We start from the raw sequence: 14,439 nt of genomic DNA, 5'->3' as shown, positions 1-14,439 counted from the left end.
CTGCACTAATTTGTTTTCGAAAGATTTCAAGGTCAAAAAACCGGCTAGAGGTTGCTTTCCTAAAACGGTTTACAAAACGTTTAGGTTTAACCTACTTCCTAAAGCTTTCAAAACCCTAAATACTAAGCAAGTATCAAGAATAGAAAGAATAAATCTTGACTTGAGATAGGGGAAGTGCTTATAATTTTGGACAGTCTGCATATAAGCATCGATATCCTAAGTTTGAAGTGCCATATTTTCAATACTAATTGACTTTTCTTGTTACTCTCTTTTCAGAAGGATTGTTTAGAAACTTGGCAAGCTATTTATCATCTCATTTTTACTAAAATTAGTTTTAATACGTTTAAAAATGAATTGATATGTAGAGGTGAATTTGACTCTTATTTTGGACAACTTGGTTATTAATTTTTACAACTTGTCTGTAAATTTGGACAGATAATCCGCCTCAACAGGATGCCCATTGTTCTTCATTTTATGAACCAATCTTACCAAGTCCTCTTCCTGGTCATGTAAGGGAAACGTGGAATGTCACAAGAAGCCCAGAAACTTTCCATATCATTCATTAAAGTGAGTTGACTTCGGTACTCCAAGTACGTGCGGATTCGCTCATTCCCTGCCCTTTCCGGGAGCCTTTCAAGGCATTTCTCACTGCATCTCTTTCGTAGAGATGATGCTCCTTCATTTCTCCAGGCATTTGTCCAACCTAGTCATCACAAAAGCTAAAACTTCACGAAATTTCGTGAGAAAAACACCTGTCCAAAATAAGAATCATCACCTCACTGGTGAATGTCTTAAAAAATTTCCCATTTTTCACACGAAAAATATAATTCACAAGGCAAATCTCACTTCAGGTCAAATGTACAAATCATCAGTAACGTGAATCAACACAATATTCAATGAATATTCAATAATATCACTCAAAAACAGCGAACAAACATTGTTAGTACTTCACCAAAACTAAATAAGACTGAAGTAAGCCACGAAGTTCTGTCATATTTCTCGTAAGCAATTGCTCACACTGAATTTTCAACAAAGCAATTTCAACTCAAATCATATTCAAATTTTAACGTATTTAGTGTTAAAATCTTCCAAAAAGAACAAATATTTAGATAGAATTCATTATTCATCAAATATTGGAATAAAAATCCATCATTTTAATCAATTTATTTTTAGTGTCCAATGTTATCCTCAAAGTGTCCAAAATAAGAAACTGGACAAAATTAGAAGCATTTCCCCTATTAGCGTTCAGTAAAATTAAGCCTTATGGCTAAGCCTAGGTCCGATGCCCGTTTGAAATAGTTCCGCTAGTGTCAGATTCATCAAACTGGTGCCGGCCAAAATCCCAAATGGGCCGAAATTCCGAAAGGCAAAATACCGAAATGCTATGTCCCGAATATAAAAATACCGAAAGGGTCAAAATTCCGAATGGACCGAAATCCCGCAAACCAAAATTCCGAGAGTCAAAATACCGAACGCCAAATTTCGAAAGGGACAAGATACCGGAAGCCCAAATCTCGAATGGTTAAAATCCTTAAAGGACGAACTTATACGAAGGATAATGTGTAAAATAATTTACCAAAACTTTTGGCTATTTCGGAATTTTATTTTCCGGAATTTTGGCCTATCCGAAACTTTGGTTTTCGAGATTTTCACCCATTCGGAATTTTGGTTTTCAGAATTTTGTATTTTTCGGAATTTACTTTTTCAGGAATTTAATCCATTCGGAATTTTGGCTTTCGCGATTTTCACCATTTTGTGAGTTTCGATAATAAAAAATAAAAGTAAAAACAATTTATAAAAAACAATATTTAAAAAATTGTGCTTATAAGCTTTGCCTTCAAAATTAATTAAGTGAAATTAAAGTAAAATAGGGTAAAGTGGTGCAAGTTGGACAATGGTATAAGTTGGACAGGGCTTTTTTTCTTGATAAATTTAGTACTTCATTTATATTTGTATATTTTTAGTGCTTTAGTTTTATAATTTGGTTCCTTGTGCTTAAAACAAAAATTAGTACTGTATTTATTAAGAAAAAATCACTGTCCAACTAGTACCGGCGATTTATCCAACTTGTAACACTATGTCCAACTTGTATCACTTTACTCTAATTTAGTTTTGCTTTTAAATCAAAATCACGCAACCTATTTCATTTTGAAAAATGACTCAGTTTGAAAATATATTTTTGTAATCTTGTGCACAAGATTTAATAAAATATGTTTAAAATTATATTTTATAGATAAATCATATAAAAAACCATGGAAAGTCTTAAAGTATTGATTTTTTTTATATTTCAAGGTCAAAAGTAAAATCCCACTAGATGGCGCAAACCTAAAACGTTCTTGTCAGTTTTGAATTCACTGGAATAGCTTTGAGTAAGCCTACAAATCAATTTTGAACAGATATCGGATTTTCCTACCAAAAAAAAATAAAATATCAAAAATATTTTAGGATAGATCCGCTTTGAATCAGTTTTAGATCTGTCACTTAATATTCAAATAGTTCAAACTCTTGTACGTTCGAGCATTTCGCGAACTTTTCATTATCATTCACTTTTTTTTTTGCTTTTCATCTCATCAGTTGGACACGAACTTCCAAATGACTAAGAAAAAACGTGATTTCCGAAGGTTCTCACCGATACACTATAAAAGTGAGTCAGTGAGACGTTCATCTCATCAGTTAATATCAACTTCGTAAGTGTTACGGTATAATTTGTAAAGCACCAAGAGTGCAATCATGAAGGTGCCGCAGTGCTTAGACACAAACTTCTTCGAGACAGTCATTCACAATGGCTTCAATTTAACCAACTTCCAAATATCTAAAGTGCAAATTGAAATTGGGACATCAGCTGGTGATAACTACTGCAGTACGATATATCGAGTGTTTTTAGATGTGACTGATACTGAGAAAAATGTGCAAAAACTGCAAGTTCTCGTTAAGCATTTGCTTAATTCCGAAACTGGTGGAAGTATCATGGAGTTCATGAACGTTTTTGACAAAGAGATTGATATGTTCAAAAATATCCTACCTATGTTAACTAAAATCTCAGGCGGGATACAATTTGGTGCAAGGTACCTCCGATCAAGTGTAACATGCTTCTAATTGGTACAAGTGATTCAAGATAACCTTTTTAGATTCTACCATTCCGTGTCCGAGCCTCAATCGAAGTTAATTGTCGTACAAGACCTCAAGGAGATGCAATACCGAATGGCTGAGAGGAAAGAAGCTCTAGATTTCGATCATTGCTGCATTGCTCTCAAGAAACTCGGCCAAATGCACGCATCTTCAGTGATCTTAGCCAAAGAAAATCCATCACTCATGAATAAATATTCCTTCGGCATTCTTCACGGTTCAGAAAACAATCCAGGACTTATGCAACAGTGACTCACATATAGTTTTCCGGCATTATGCGACGTTACAAAGAATTGGGAAGGTTTTGAAGAGATATCCAAGAAGTTGGACAACATGAAAGATCAATTCTGGGCCATTGCTTACGACAGTGCATCCCGAAAGAGAGATGGGTACAGAGTACTAAATCACGGTGATTTCTGGATTAATAACATTCTCTTCAAGTACGACGAGATTGGAAAACCAATTGACACAATCTTTGTAAGTTTATTGAACTTGAAATACAAGGGGCTGATAATTTGCACGTCCGTGGGCTTTAAGATCATGAATTTGCCTTCTCCGTTACTTGTGTTATTTACGTTCCGGCATTATACCGATTAAAACCAATTCAAATAATTCACCTTTAGCAAGAAGCGACCTCTAGCGGGATTGTATTTTTGACCTTGAAAAACTTTCAGAAAAAAATTAATGAAGGTCATTACAATAAATTTAATAAACTGATAGACTGGATTTGAATATTTTCAGTAATTTTAGGACCTCCCAAAAAAGAATTCAACTTTCATTCAGAGCAAGTCAAACAGGTCTTACTGTTCCATCAATTCTCCTAACTGCTTAATTCAAAGCTGCTCAAAAATTGATTCCGGAAGCCAAAGAACAGACATTTATATTTCTCGTTTAAAAAAAAAACAAAGCAATGATAATATTCATATTATTCCTGTTCCATCATGCCCTTGCTTGTCCATAAAATCACTCAGTAATTCTTTTAGGAGCTTTTTAAATCGGTTTTTCATTTTTTTCTCTAAGCATGTTCGAAAATTTCAGTTTTCGGTTTCGAAAGCTCGACACTATGTACCTCTTATCCAAGAGACTTAGAGAATCAATCAAACAAGAAACTCACACTTTGCATCGCAAAATCCAAAAAACCCAAAAATTTCATCACGAAATGCACTCATTGCACAGAGAAATCCAAGAAATTCATTTTTCAATTATCTCAATTACCACGCTGGGTCCTGATCAGAATGCGGAAAGTCAAAATTCCAAAAAGTCTGATATCTTAAAAGCCAAAATCGAAATACCTAAAATCCCGTAATGTCTGAAATCCCGGAATCCAAGATCCCAAAACCGAAAATCTTGAAATTCCGAAATCCAAAACCCAGAAATGTCTGAAATCGCGAAACTCGAGATTCCAAAACCGAAAATCCTGAAATTCCGAAATCTAAAATCCAAAAACCTAAAATCCAGAAATATCTGAAATCCCGAAATCCAAGATCACAAAACCGAAAATCTTGAAATTCCGAAATCCAAAATCCCAAAACTCAAAATCTCGAAATGTCTGAATCTGAAATCTTGAAGCTCAAGATTCCAAAACCGAAAATCCTGTAATTCCGAAACCCAAAATCCCAAAACCCAAAATCTCGAGATGTTTGAAATCCCGAAATATCCTAAAACCCGAAAGCCGAGATCTTAAAACAGAAAACCCAGAATTCTAAAATCCCAAAACTCAAAATCCCGAAATGTCTGAAATCCCGAAAGTGAAGATTCTAAAAACGAAAATCCCAAAATTCCGAAATCCAAAATCCCAAAACCCAAAATCTCGAAATTTCTGAAATCCAAAAAGCGAAGATCCCAAAACCGAAAATATTGAAATTTCGTATTTTAAAATCCCAAAACTCAAAATTCCGAAATATAAAGAATCCTGAAAGGCAAGGTCTCAAAACCAAAATGTCTGAAATCCTGAAAGAGAAGATCCCAAAACCGAAAATCCCGAAATCCAAAATCCCAAAATTCAAAATCCCAAAATGTAAAAAGTCCTGAAAGCCAAAATCACAAAACCTAAAATCCCGATTCGGATTAGATCCCTATAAGTCAAACTTTGGAAAATTATTAATTTCGCTTTTAGAGGCAAGGAAAAATTTACTGTGTATGAGGAAGGGAAATTATTGGCTATTCGAGATTTTGTCGGTTTCGGGATTTTGAATTCCGGGACTACGGCCCTTTCGGAATTGAGGCTTCTCATTGTTCCTCAGTTTTATATAATCCATTAAAGGACTAAGTGTACAAACGGTTCGATGTTAATGATTTGAATGGATGCGTAACTTGGAGCTTAAATGACTTCAAGTTGATCCGCGATAAGACGTCATCATATAGCCTCAGGCTTACGATCATGGATCAGAGGTCCTTTACATAAATTTTCTTGACCTAGTCCATTAATGACAAATTCAGCTCTCTTAAGGGGTTACGTGGGTCGAAATAAATAAAAAAAAACAGTGTACTTCTCTCTATTTTTTAACATAATAAAAAGAATATTTAATTCAGCTATTAGAATTATATAAATACAAGATTTAAACTGTGTTTTCTGATTTTTTCATTAAAAGTTTTAAAAATTCAGCCTCTGGGACATGATCTTCGGAGACCTTTTTAAAATAAACATACTATAAGGCTGAATTTTTAAGATTTTTGAATGAAAATTTCCGAAAATATGGTTTAAAAGTTGTACTTTTATATACGTAAAAACTTAAATGAAAATAAAAATTTATTATGTTGAAAAGAAAAAATAGAGAAAATGGTGTTTTCCAGCCTTTTTGACATACTTAACCGACTTAACCCCTTAACTATATTTCGGTATGTCTTATATCTTTTCCAATTTTCTTGTAAAAGTAACTGCGTCGAATAAAATAGTTACCTTACTTAGAGATATAATTATGCATAAAGAAGCTATGATAGGGGTCTATGCTTTAGGGTGATATTCCAAAGAGTCTGTAATTTGGCTTCTAACGCCATAAGTGAAAAAAAAACGGTTAAACGGTTAAGCAGTCACTCTTTTTCATTTAAAGTTTTTGTATCTCTTACTCATCAACCTCTTTTTAACCAGGTTGACCTTCAGATGACGTACTACACATCGCCAGCACATGACTTGCAATATTTCATAAATACCAGTCCACAAACGATTGTGCGGGAAAACCAACGCGAAGATCTGCTTCAGGTTTATTACCAGTCTTTCGCAAAGACACTAAAAGACCTGAATCACAATACAATTCCCACTTTTGACGATCTCTTGGAAGAAATCAGAAAGAGGGAGATGTTTGGCTTTATGACGGCAGTTTTTGTCCTCCCAATCGTTCTGATGGAAGAACAATCATCCGAAGGAAGTGGAATTGATGGATTAGTCGATCCACAAGTTGCTCAAGACATGACTCGGATCATGTTCTCAGGAAAACGCTACACCGAAGCCATGAAATGCATTTTGCGACGATGTGATCAATTGAAACTGTTCGATTTGTTGTGATTGAGGAAGTTACAAAGCAATACAATGCGGAAGGAAGGTCAGTAAATACCTCAAAACCAGCTGATCGAGTTAACAATATTCTCACATACTAAACAAGAGACGAATATTACATAGAAACAGTAATAGGTATATAATGTAAAAAGCCTTGCTGAGGTAATAAAAAGAACCTACAAGAAACGTATAAATCAAAATAGCTTTTTATGTGTCGGAGTGACCAAATATTACAATGAACTTGATAAACAAACCACTAACAACTGTGTAAAAAATTCAAGTTGTGTATAGTTGCGCACACAAATATTGTAATACTATTTGATTATTGTCATGTCAATAAGCAATAATCGTAAGGGATAAATTATCAAAATTTTATATTTTATTTTACTTTTAGATATAAGATCTTAGTCGGTAGAACTTTGTAGATTGTATCAGTAATTGTTCCATAGATCATAGTTTTTATAGATAATCTAGGAAAATTACTTATTAATTAGAATAAAATAGTAAAATTATCGTAATTAAAAAAACAAGATATACAACTTGTGATTTTATTTCTTCTTTTAGTTTTTCAGAGGAATATTCATAGAAAATCATGACGAGAATATTCATAGAAAATATGACGAGAGAATAATTATCGAAGGCAGTTTTTCAACGTTTGCCGGTATATATATTAGCTTTAGACCTAAGACTTATCTACTTGGCTTAATTTCTTTAATGTCTTATCAGGCAAAATTTTTGAAAGATTTTAGACTTAAGGGGGCAACCTGAATCAGAAGGACAAAATTTAGCGGTTTTCCGAGACTTTTTCTTTATAGGAACGAAACGTTCAAGCGCTACTTCTTTCATAAATGTTTATTAAAATAAGAAACGTAAAAATTAAAGTGTTTAATTTAAAAACAAATCATAAAAAAACGGACATATGAGGTTATTGGAGCGTCTAGTGCTCAGCACAAAACATACAGTTCGTAATTCTTGTGTAAAAGACACAATTTAAAAAATATTTTTAATTTTTATAACTGTATTTCATAAGTTAAACCAAGGGGGTGGCATTATCTCTGAAAAATGCGACCAGTGTTAGAGGAAAGTTTTCCTGTTTTCGTACACATTTCACGAGATATATCTAAAACTACGTAGGTTGCCAATTTAGGGTTTTCGGTTGCCTCTTCGCTCTTAAATTGGCTTTTATTTTGTATTAGTATTTTTTGCAAATTCATTCTATAATGATAGAAAACAGCTAATAAACTCAAAAGTTTTTTGGGATCGCTAGAAACATATGGGAAACATAAGAAATGTCATGCTCCTGAGTTAAACCATGAAAATCCGTTTTTTTCGATTTAAGCAATCATAAAAAATCGATTTTTTATACCATCGAATTCAGGCTCCCCCCTTAAGATTGAACATTAAGGGAAAATGATCCATTAAAATTTGTAAAGGCATTAAAATTAGTCTTCTGTTTAGGATTTTAAGACCTTCAGGAACTGGGATTATCCTCAGACTGAAATCTGAGTTACAATCGACTTGAAGCTATAAAATCTCCCAAAATATAGAGCTAAATTTCATATAAAAATTATTTATCCATTTTCAACCTGTTCACACTTCTTAAATATTTCAAGACCTTTCCAATGACACCAGACTCCCCCGAATCGCTTAATAAATAAGCTTTATAAAGCCTTTTTTCAAATAAAAATTTGGAAAACTTTGAAAAAGAGAGCTACAATTTCAATAGTCTTCTTGTTAAATCTGGTTGTTCAAAAATTTTTAAATTTTAGATGTTTAAGAATGTTTATGAAGGCTATACATAGAGGAGGCCGGGGAGATTTGGGACAGAGGGTAGTCTAGGACCAGATGATTTTTAAATTGACTAAAGAATAGATATTCTCCTTTTTATCCTTTAAATTCTACAAACAATTCTTTAAAACTTGATCAAATGACGATGTTTATGATTCATATTTTCTGTTTTTATTCAATAGTGACTATAAATAATCAAAATTTTGCTTTATCACCGATTTGCAGAGTATTTTGGGAAAATATTTTCATAAATTTTTTACAGAAATTATGCTATGTTATTTTTTATTTAAATATTTTAAGTAGAAAGACTACACACGGGGATGTTTGGGCCATTTGACAGGCGATGAATGAGAAGCAGAATTTCGATGGAATTATAGGTGGCGCGCATATCGTTTTACTGTCAAAACAAGAGCAACAAAGATATTTAAACCGTATTAAACTTTCTTTAAAGTCTAAACATAACAAATAAAACCGATTTTAACTGGGAATGGACGGAAAAACTTGGACTTTTCTTGATTTTTTCTATTTTATTCTTCTACAACGTTTCGAGGATTGTCGAATTCGCAGGAAATATCACATATATCTGGGAAATGTTTGCACTGCACTTGGACTAGATCACTGATCGAGAACATTAAAATCACCATTCAAATCAAACGACTGATACAGAACTACTATCAGTCACATCTCATCAGACCGAAAGATTTTTAGAGAAACGGAAAAAGAAAATATTATAGTACGCCGAAAGTAACCTTATGGAAGGTAGCTTTCATTTTTGTTTTTATGCAACCGAAGACCTAGTCGGGAAAGCTCTTCTATGTATTCAATTCCCCAGAGGTATTAGCGGTCCTGCTGGATCCCATTTCCACGATGAAGTATCAGACCACCTGAGTATCAGACCACCTAACAGGTATGTTTAACAGGTTATGCAATAAGTTCGTAGAATAAGTTTAAAAAAAATCTTATTTGTCGAATCTGATTTTGTTTATCAAGAAACTGCCGATAGTAGTTGAAATCGATATAGAATTTATAACAATTATCTCCGGTCCAAAAACGTTTTTGTTTTTCGAAAAAGCTCTAAAGTAGGCCATCCTTTCAGATATTAATTCGCCATTTGCGTAAAATCGCTAGTCGTTGAGCCACCGTTTCGAATAAAATTCGCTTGGGTCCAGCTAAAGAACCAGTTCTAATCCAATTTAGGTCCAATTTTCTTCCTTTTATGCTTTTTCGATTTTGGTTCAAAACGGCCAAATGTGACAAGTATCATGTTAAGAGCCTTTTAATACCCAAAATATCATGATGTTGAACATACGACATCTTATAAAACCTTAACAAACTTCCTTAATTTCACATTGGGGTCGTTCAATACACTTTAAATGATTTTTCGGGTTTTCTTGCAATATTGACAACTTTTAGGGGTCCAGTTTAGTTTTCTATTAAAAACCAGTGAGGTTACACTATCTCTGAAAAATGCGACCAGTTTTAGTGTAATTTTTTTCCTGTTTTCATACACATTTCACGAGATATATCCAAAACTACGTAGGTTGCCAATTTCGGGTTTTCGGTTGCCTCTTCGTTATTAAATTGGCTTTTATTTTGTATTAGTATTTCTTGCTAATTTATTCTACAATGATAGAAAACAGCTAATAATCTCAAAAGGTTTCTCGGCGTGCTAGAAACATTTGAGACACATACGAAATGTCATGCCCCTGTTAAAAACACTAAGGTTAATATTACTTCTCACTGCTTGAAAATCAATGGTCCGTTTTCTGTAAAATTTTGACAAGTGTCATTCGAAGATGGTTAATTCAAGAGACATCAAAGATTTTTTTGAGAGTAGCGCCATCTACGTGTTACCCTTCAGGATTATTGAATAACCTGTTGGAATTTTTTCTACTTCTATGCAAATTCTGTGTAGAAAATGACGCACGGAAAGTTTGACATCGCACCGATTTTGATAATATTCTCCCTCTGTCTCTTTCCTGTTCTGAGTTCTGAGTGACAAAATCTATTCTTAGGCAGTTGCACTACATAAATCAATAGTTCTTAAGAGAATTTGATGTAAGGAATTTAAATTCAATGACCGTTATGATACGTGTTTGATAGCGTTTTCCCGTGCCTCCTGAAGATTATCATTTTTCCGTTTTTACAACAAGCTGAGAAGATAATTCTCCATCTAGTATTTCTAGTACATTCTTCTAATGGGTTAATTTTCAAACAGTTCCTAAAAACAAATTTAAATATTACGATGATATTTAACGAAAGCGTCACTTTTGTCGAATGCTGAAAATTTAATTTACAGCGAATAAAACCGAGACAGTATCTTGCTTAGAATTCTATGCCAACGTATCTCTGCGAAATATTATCTCTCTCCCCAAAAGAGTTATAGCGAAATAGTATAAAAGCCAAACTTACATTTTTTCCCAAATCACTCACTCGAAGATTTTGACCAAGTGTGCATCCAAAAATAAACACAAGAACCATGTCAGTGCCGGAGAATCTAAATAGGAATTTCTTTGAAAATGTTCTAAAGTGCGGTTTCAAATTGAAAAATTTTGAACTTATCAGTTATGATATGCAATTAGCATCATCACCTGGTGACAATTACTGCAGTACGATTTATCGTGTGGTGATTAGTTACCGTGGTGAAAATGGGAAAGATGATAAAGTTCAGTGCATTGTAAAACACATTGAAAACAGTGGAGCGAGTAAGGTTTTACTCGACAACAATAATGTTTATAAAAAGGAAGTTGAGATGCTTAAGAATATCATGCCGAGATTGTCAGAATTAGCCGGAGGAACCGTTTTTGCGCCAAAGTATGTGAATTTTTCTTCGTTTTTTTATTTGGAAAAAGTTGTAAGCATTACTTTCCTCAATATCCATCAGACTCTACTACACAGTTGACCTGGAAGATGCAAAAATAGTAGCAATGGAGGATCTTGGAACTAACCATAAGATGGTTGATCGGAAACTCCTCTTGGATTTCGATCATTGTGAGATCGTTCTGAAGAAACTTGGTCAACTTCATGGAGCTTCCATGGTTCTAGCTGAGGAAACTCCATCAAAAATGGATCTCTTTACTTCTGGATTAATCACAGGTTCCGTGGAAAATCCAGGACTTGCTCAAGCTGCCTTAAGTGGAAATTTTCCAATGCTCTGTGAAACGGTCAAAACCTGGCCAGGCTTTGAAAAAATATCAGAGAAATTGGAAAAATTGAAGCCTAGAATTTGGACAATGTTCTATGAATACGCCCAAATGAAAAATGAAAAATATCGAGTACTGAATCACGGTGATTTCTGGATCAATAATTTCCTCTTCAAATACGATGAAAAAACCGGAAAACCCATCCATTGTATTCCTGTAAGTCCATTAAAATTTAACAAAAACCAACTCGCCCAAATTGCTCAATTTAAAACACAATTCTCTTCTCTCTTTAGATTGATCTTCAATTCTCATACTACACTTCGCCAGCTCATGACCTTCAGTATTTCTTAAACTCCAGTCCCAAACTCGAAGTCCGCGAGAATTATCGTGAAAAGCTATTGCGCATCTATTATGAAGCATTCACAGAGACACTTGAAAATGTAAAACACAAAAATATTCCAACATTCGATGATCTATTGGAAGAGATGAGAAAACGAGAAATCTATGGTTTCTTCACAATGGCCAATGTACTTCCAGTCGTCCTCATGGAACGTCAATCTGACAAAGGATCAGGACTCGATGGACTGACCAATGAGGAATCAGCAAAAGACATGATCAAAATTATGTTTACAGGAAAAAGATACACTGAATCATGCAAAAGAAGCTTAAAGTGGTTCGATAGTGTAAAATTTTTTGATGTTTGATTCGAACGATTGATACCCAGCTACCACCAAATGGGCACTGTCATTTCCATTTAGTTAGCACTTTTTGTTCGAGAACTGCTGACCGGTCAGCATATTTTTGCTGACCAACCGAGTAAAAACATGATGAAACCGCTAGTTTTTTCAGCTATCCGTGCTCGGTGGGTACTAACAATTTTACAAAATTGATTTTAAAAATTTAAACATGAAATTCAACTTTAATTTTTTCTCAAAATTTTTATTGTTCTACTCAAACTAATACTCAAATTAAATTAAAGAATCCGATTGTCATGCCATATTCTGAAATTGATTGATTACGAATAAAGTTCGATTTAAACTTTTAGTTTCTTTAAAAAAGTTGCAAGGGAAGGGCGTCCAAATAAGAGATTTACACACAAGGCTATAATTCATGCGAGCAACACTGATAGCAATTAGAGACCTTTAGATACGGTGCGTTACAATGTCCTCTGAAATTCTTTAAAAAAATATCAAAAACGGTCAATAAGGAATCAATGCATTTAAATATATGTGTAATCAAGGTGCAGGTAACTATGCCGCTCAAGGTTCACTCGAGTGCCGATCTGTAAATCTCGTGCCAATCTTCCGCAAGTTTACCAAATTTGTGTTTCTAGTACAGTACATTAAAATTTACCATTTTGAATTGTCTGTGGAAAATTTATAATGTTAAACGAGCTGAAACGAAGACTATACTTCATAAAAGGAAGTAGGGGAAAGTGACCATGCTTGATACGATCCAAGCTTGATAATAACTATTTTTTTCCTACGTTAATCAATAATTATGACTCACAGCAATATATTTTAATAGCTGGTGCTAAGCCTCACATTTCCTAAAAAAAATAGGATCCTAGCTCTTTTTTCCTAGTTTCAGGAAGCAAAAATCAAAAATAGGCCCAAAACTGTAATTTCGATACATGATATTTCATAAGTATTTATTAATTAATGTCGCTGTTCACGAAAACTACTATCATAGGCACATAGAGGGGTCATCAGTATTAATATTTATGTAAAAATATTTTCACTTGGTGGACACTGTTTTTGTGGGTGGTAATAACATAAATTCTACATGTGTCCATCCTATATTTTAAGAAGGGTCCATGAATGATAATTTTAATGTGGCAACTATATCATTAGATGTGATTATTTCATGATTACACATATTGCAATCCGCCAATTTTATCGACAATTGACATAATCTTCAACCCTGTTGCCTGAATTTTAAGGTTGCAGAATGACATTTTCATGGACTCAAAGTGAAAAAATGGTTTTCGCTAGCGCCCTAATGTCATAAAAACATGGCTTAGGAAAATTACATAAAAGTGATTTTAAAACTAATAACCAGTTATATAAACGATTTAAGCAGATAGATTAGAGTTCCGTTTAAATATTGATGTGCAATTTTTTGTATCCGGTGAATTTTTTGCAGTGAAAATGGGCCTCCGAATTGTCGAATCAATTATTATACAGGAAGGCCCCGGACCCAACTTGTATAAAAATCGCTACTGAATTTCCATTTTCTTCTTGAGGAAAATCTAAGGATTTCCAGGAACTATTTGAGGTTGGATTATGAACCTAATAAGTGAGACATTTTTTTATCATAGTGCAAGAATCGCTTCGGTTTGTGTGTTAATCAGAAAATAATCACAAACCTTGGACATCATTTTACAGTATCAAGCATGGTCACTTTCCCCTACCCATTGAATTTGCCGATTTTTCGCTAAAGTCGTGCCGATCTACCGATTTTTGTGAATCAACATGGCATATTCAACATGCGGATCTGTCGATTTCTTAGAAAAATTGTGCCAATTACGGTTGAATTTGAGAGCCACTTATTCACACCTTGTGTCTAATAAGAAGAGTTTTTTCTCATTAACTCTTTAGGGTCCAAATAGGTTCAGGTTGATCCTTGCAAATATTTAGACTATAAAGTTTGCATGTAGGAGATATGGTAAAGGAAATTTATGTAAAGGACCTCTGATCGATAAACCGAAACCCTCAGTATATTACAGCTTCTCGAGGATCAGCCTGAGTCCATGTGGGCACTTCCCTGTAGCCGATCGGCCGCAAAGTTTCAGAGTAACAGAAAATTCCCTGGATTTTGTCTTCTATTTTACCGCGAGAGTTTCCGTGGAAATGAACGCTAATATTCCACTTGGAGAAAAAAACTCCG

The 14,439-nt window shown here is 34.0% G+C and overlaps 4 protein-coding genes across 4 annotated transcripts in view; 3 read left to right on the top strand and 1 right to left on the bottom strand.

The window, feature by feature from the left end:
* The window catches only part of LOC129799055 (nuclear pore complex protein Nup88), a 172,275-nt gene that overhangs the window by 67,049 nt on the left and 90,787 nt on the right, over positions 1-14,439 (bottom strand). The window lies entirely within an intron of this gene.
* LOC129799063 (uncharacterized) lies at positions 2,684-3,378 on the top strand. Its single transcript, XM_055842671.1, has 2 exons — positions 2,684-3,065; positions 3,129-3,378. The coding sequence occupies exons 1-2, from the start codon at positions 2,731-2,733 to the stop codon at positions 3,376-3,378; spliced, it is 585 nt and encodes a 194-aa protein (XP_055698646.1). The 5' UTR covers positions 2,684-2,730.
* LOC129799064 (uncharacterized) lies at positions 3,281-7,158 on the top strand. Its single transcript, XM_055842673.1, has 2 exons — positions 3,281-3,603; positions 6,215-7,158. Exons 1-2 carry the CDS (start codon positions 3,460-3,462, stop codon positions 6,626-6,628), a joined length of 558 nt encoding a protein of 185 aa, XP_055698648.1. The 5' UTR covers positions 3,281-3,459; the 3' UTR covers positions 6,629-7,158.
* On the top strand, positions 10,671-12,588 carry LOC129799061 (uncharacterized). The gene is made up of 3 exons (XM_055842669.1): positions 10,671-11,221; positions 11,292-11,766; positions 11,844-12,588. The coding sequence occupies exons 1-3, from the start codon at positions 10,887-10,889 to the stop codon at positions 12,252-12,254; spliced, it is 1,221 nt and encodes a 406-aa protein (XP_055698644.1). The 5' UTR covers positions 10,671-10,886; the 3' UTR covers positions 12,255-12,588.

The sequence above is a fragment of the Phlebotomus papatasi genome, chromosome 1 (assembly GCF_024763615.1).
Source record: "Phlebotomus papatasi isolate M1 chromosome 1, Ppap_2.1, whole genome shotgun sequence".
Taxonomy (NCBI): domain Eukaryota; kingdom Metazoa; phylum Arthropoda; class Insecta; order Diptera; family Psychodidae; genus Phlebotomus; species Phlebotomus papatasi.
Note: the sequence above shows the minus strand (reverse complement) of the source record. Positions and strands in the feature narration are given on the sequence as shown.

Bases quoted from the DNA above. Each gene is read 5' to 3' on its own strand.
- LOC129799061 (XM_055842669.1), top strand. From the start codon at position 10,887: ATGTCAGTGCCGGAGAATCTAAATAGGAATTTCTTTGAAAATGTTCTA. The intron at 11,222-11,291 runs GTATGTGAATTT...AATATCCATCAG, and splicing joins GGAACCGTTTTTGCGCCAAA to ACTCTACTACACAGTTGACC. The intron at 11,767-11,843 runs GTAAGTCCATTA...TTCTCTCTTTAG, and splicing joins AACCCATCCATTGTATTCCT to ATTGATCTTCAATTCTCATA.
- LOC129799064 (XM_055842673.1), top strand. From the start codon at position 3,460: ATGAAAGATCAATTCTGGGCCATTGCTTACGACAGTGCATCCCGAAAG. The intron at 3,604-6,214 runs GTAAGTTTATTG...CTTTTTAACCAG, and splicing joins AACCAATTGACACAATCTTT to GTTGACCTTCAGATGACGTA.
- LOC129799063 (XM_055842671.1), top strand. From the start codon at position 2,731: ATGAAGGTGCCGCAGTGCTTAGACACAAACTTCTTCGAGACAGTCATT. The intron at 3,066-3,128 runs GTACCTCCGATC...TAACCTTTTTAG, and splicing joins GGGATACAATTTGGTGCAAG to ATTCTACCATTCCGTGTCCG.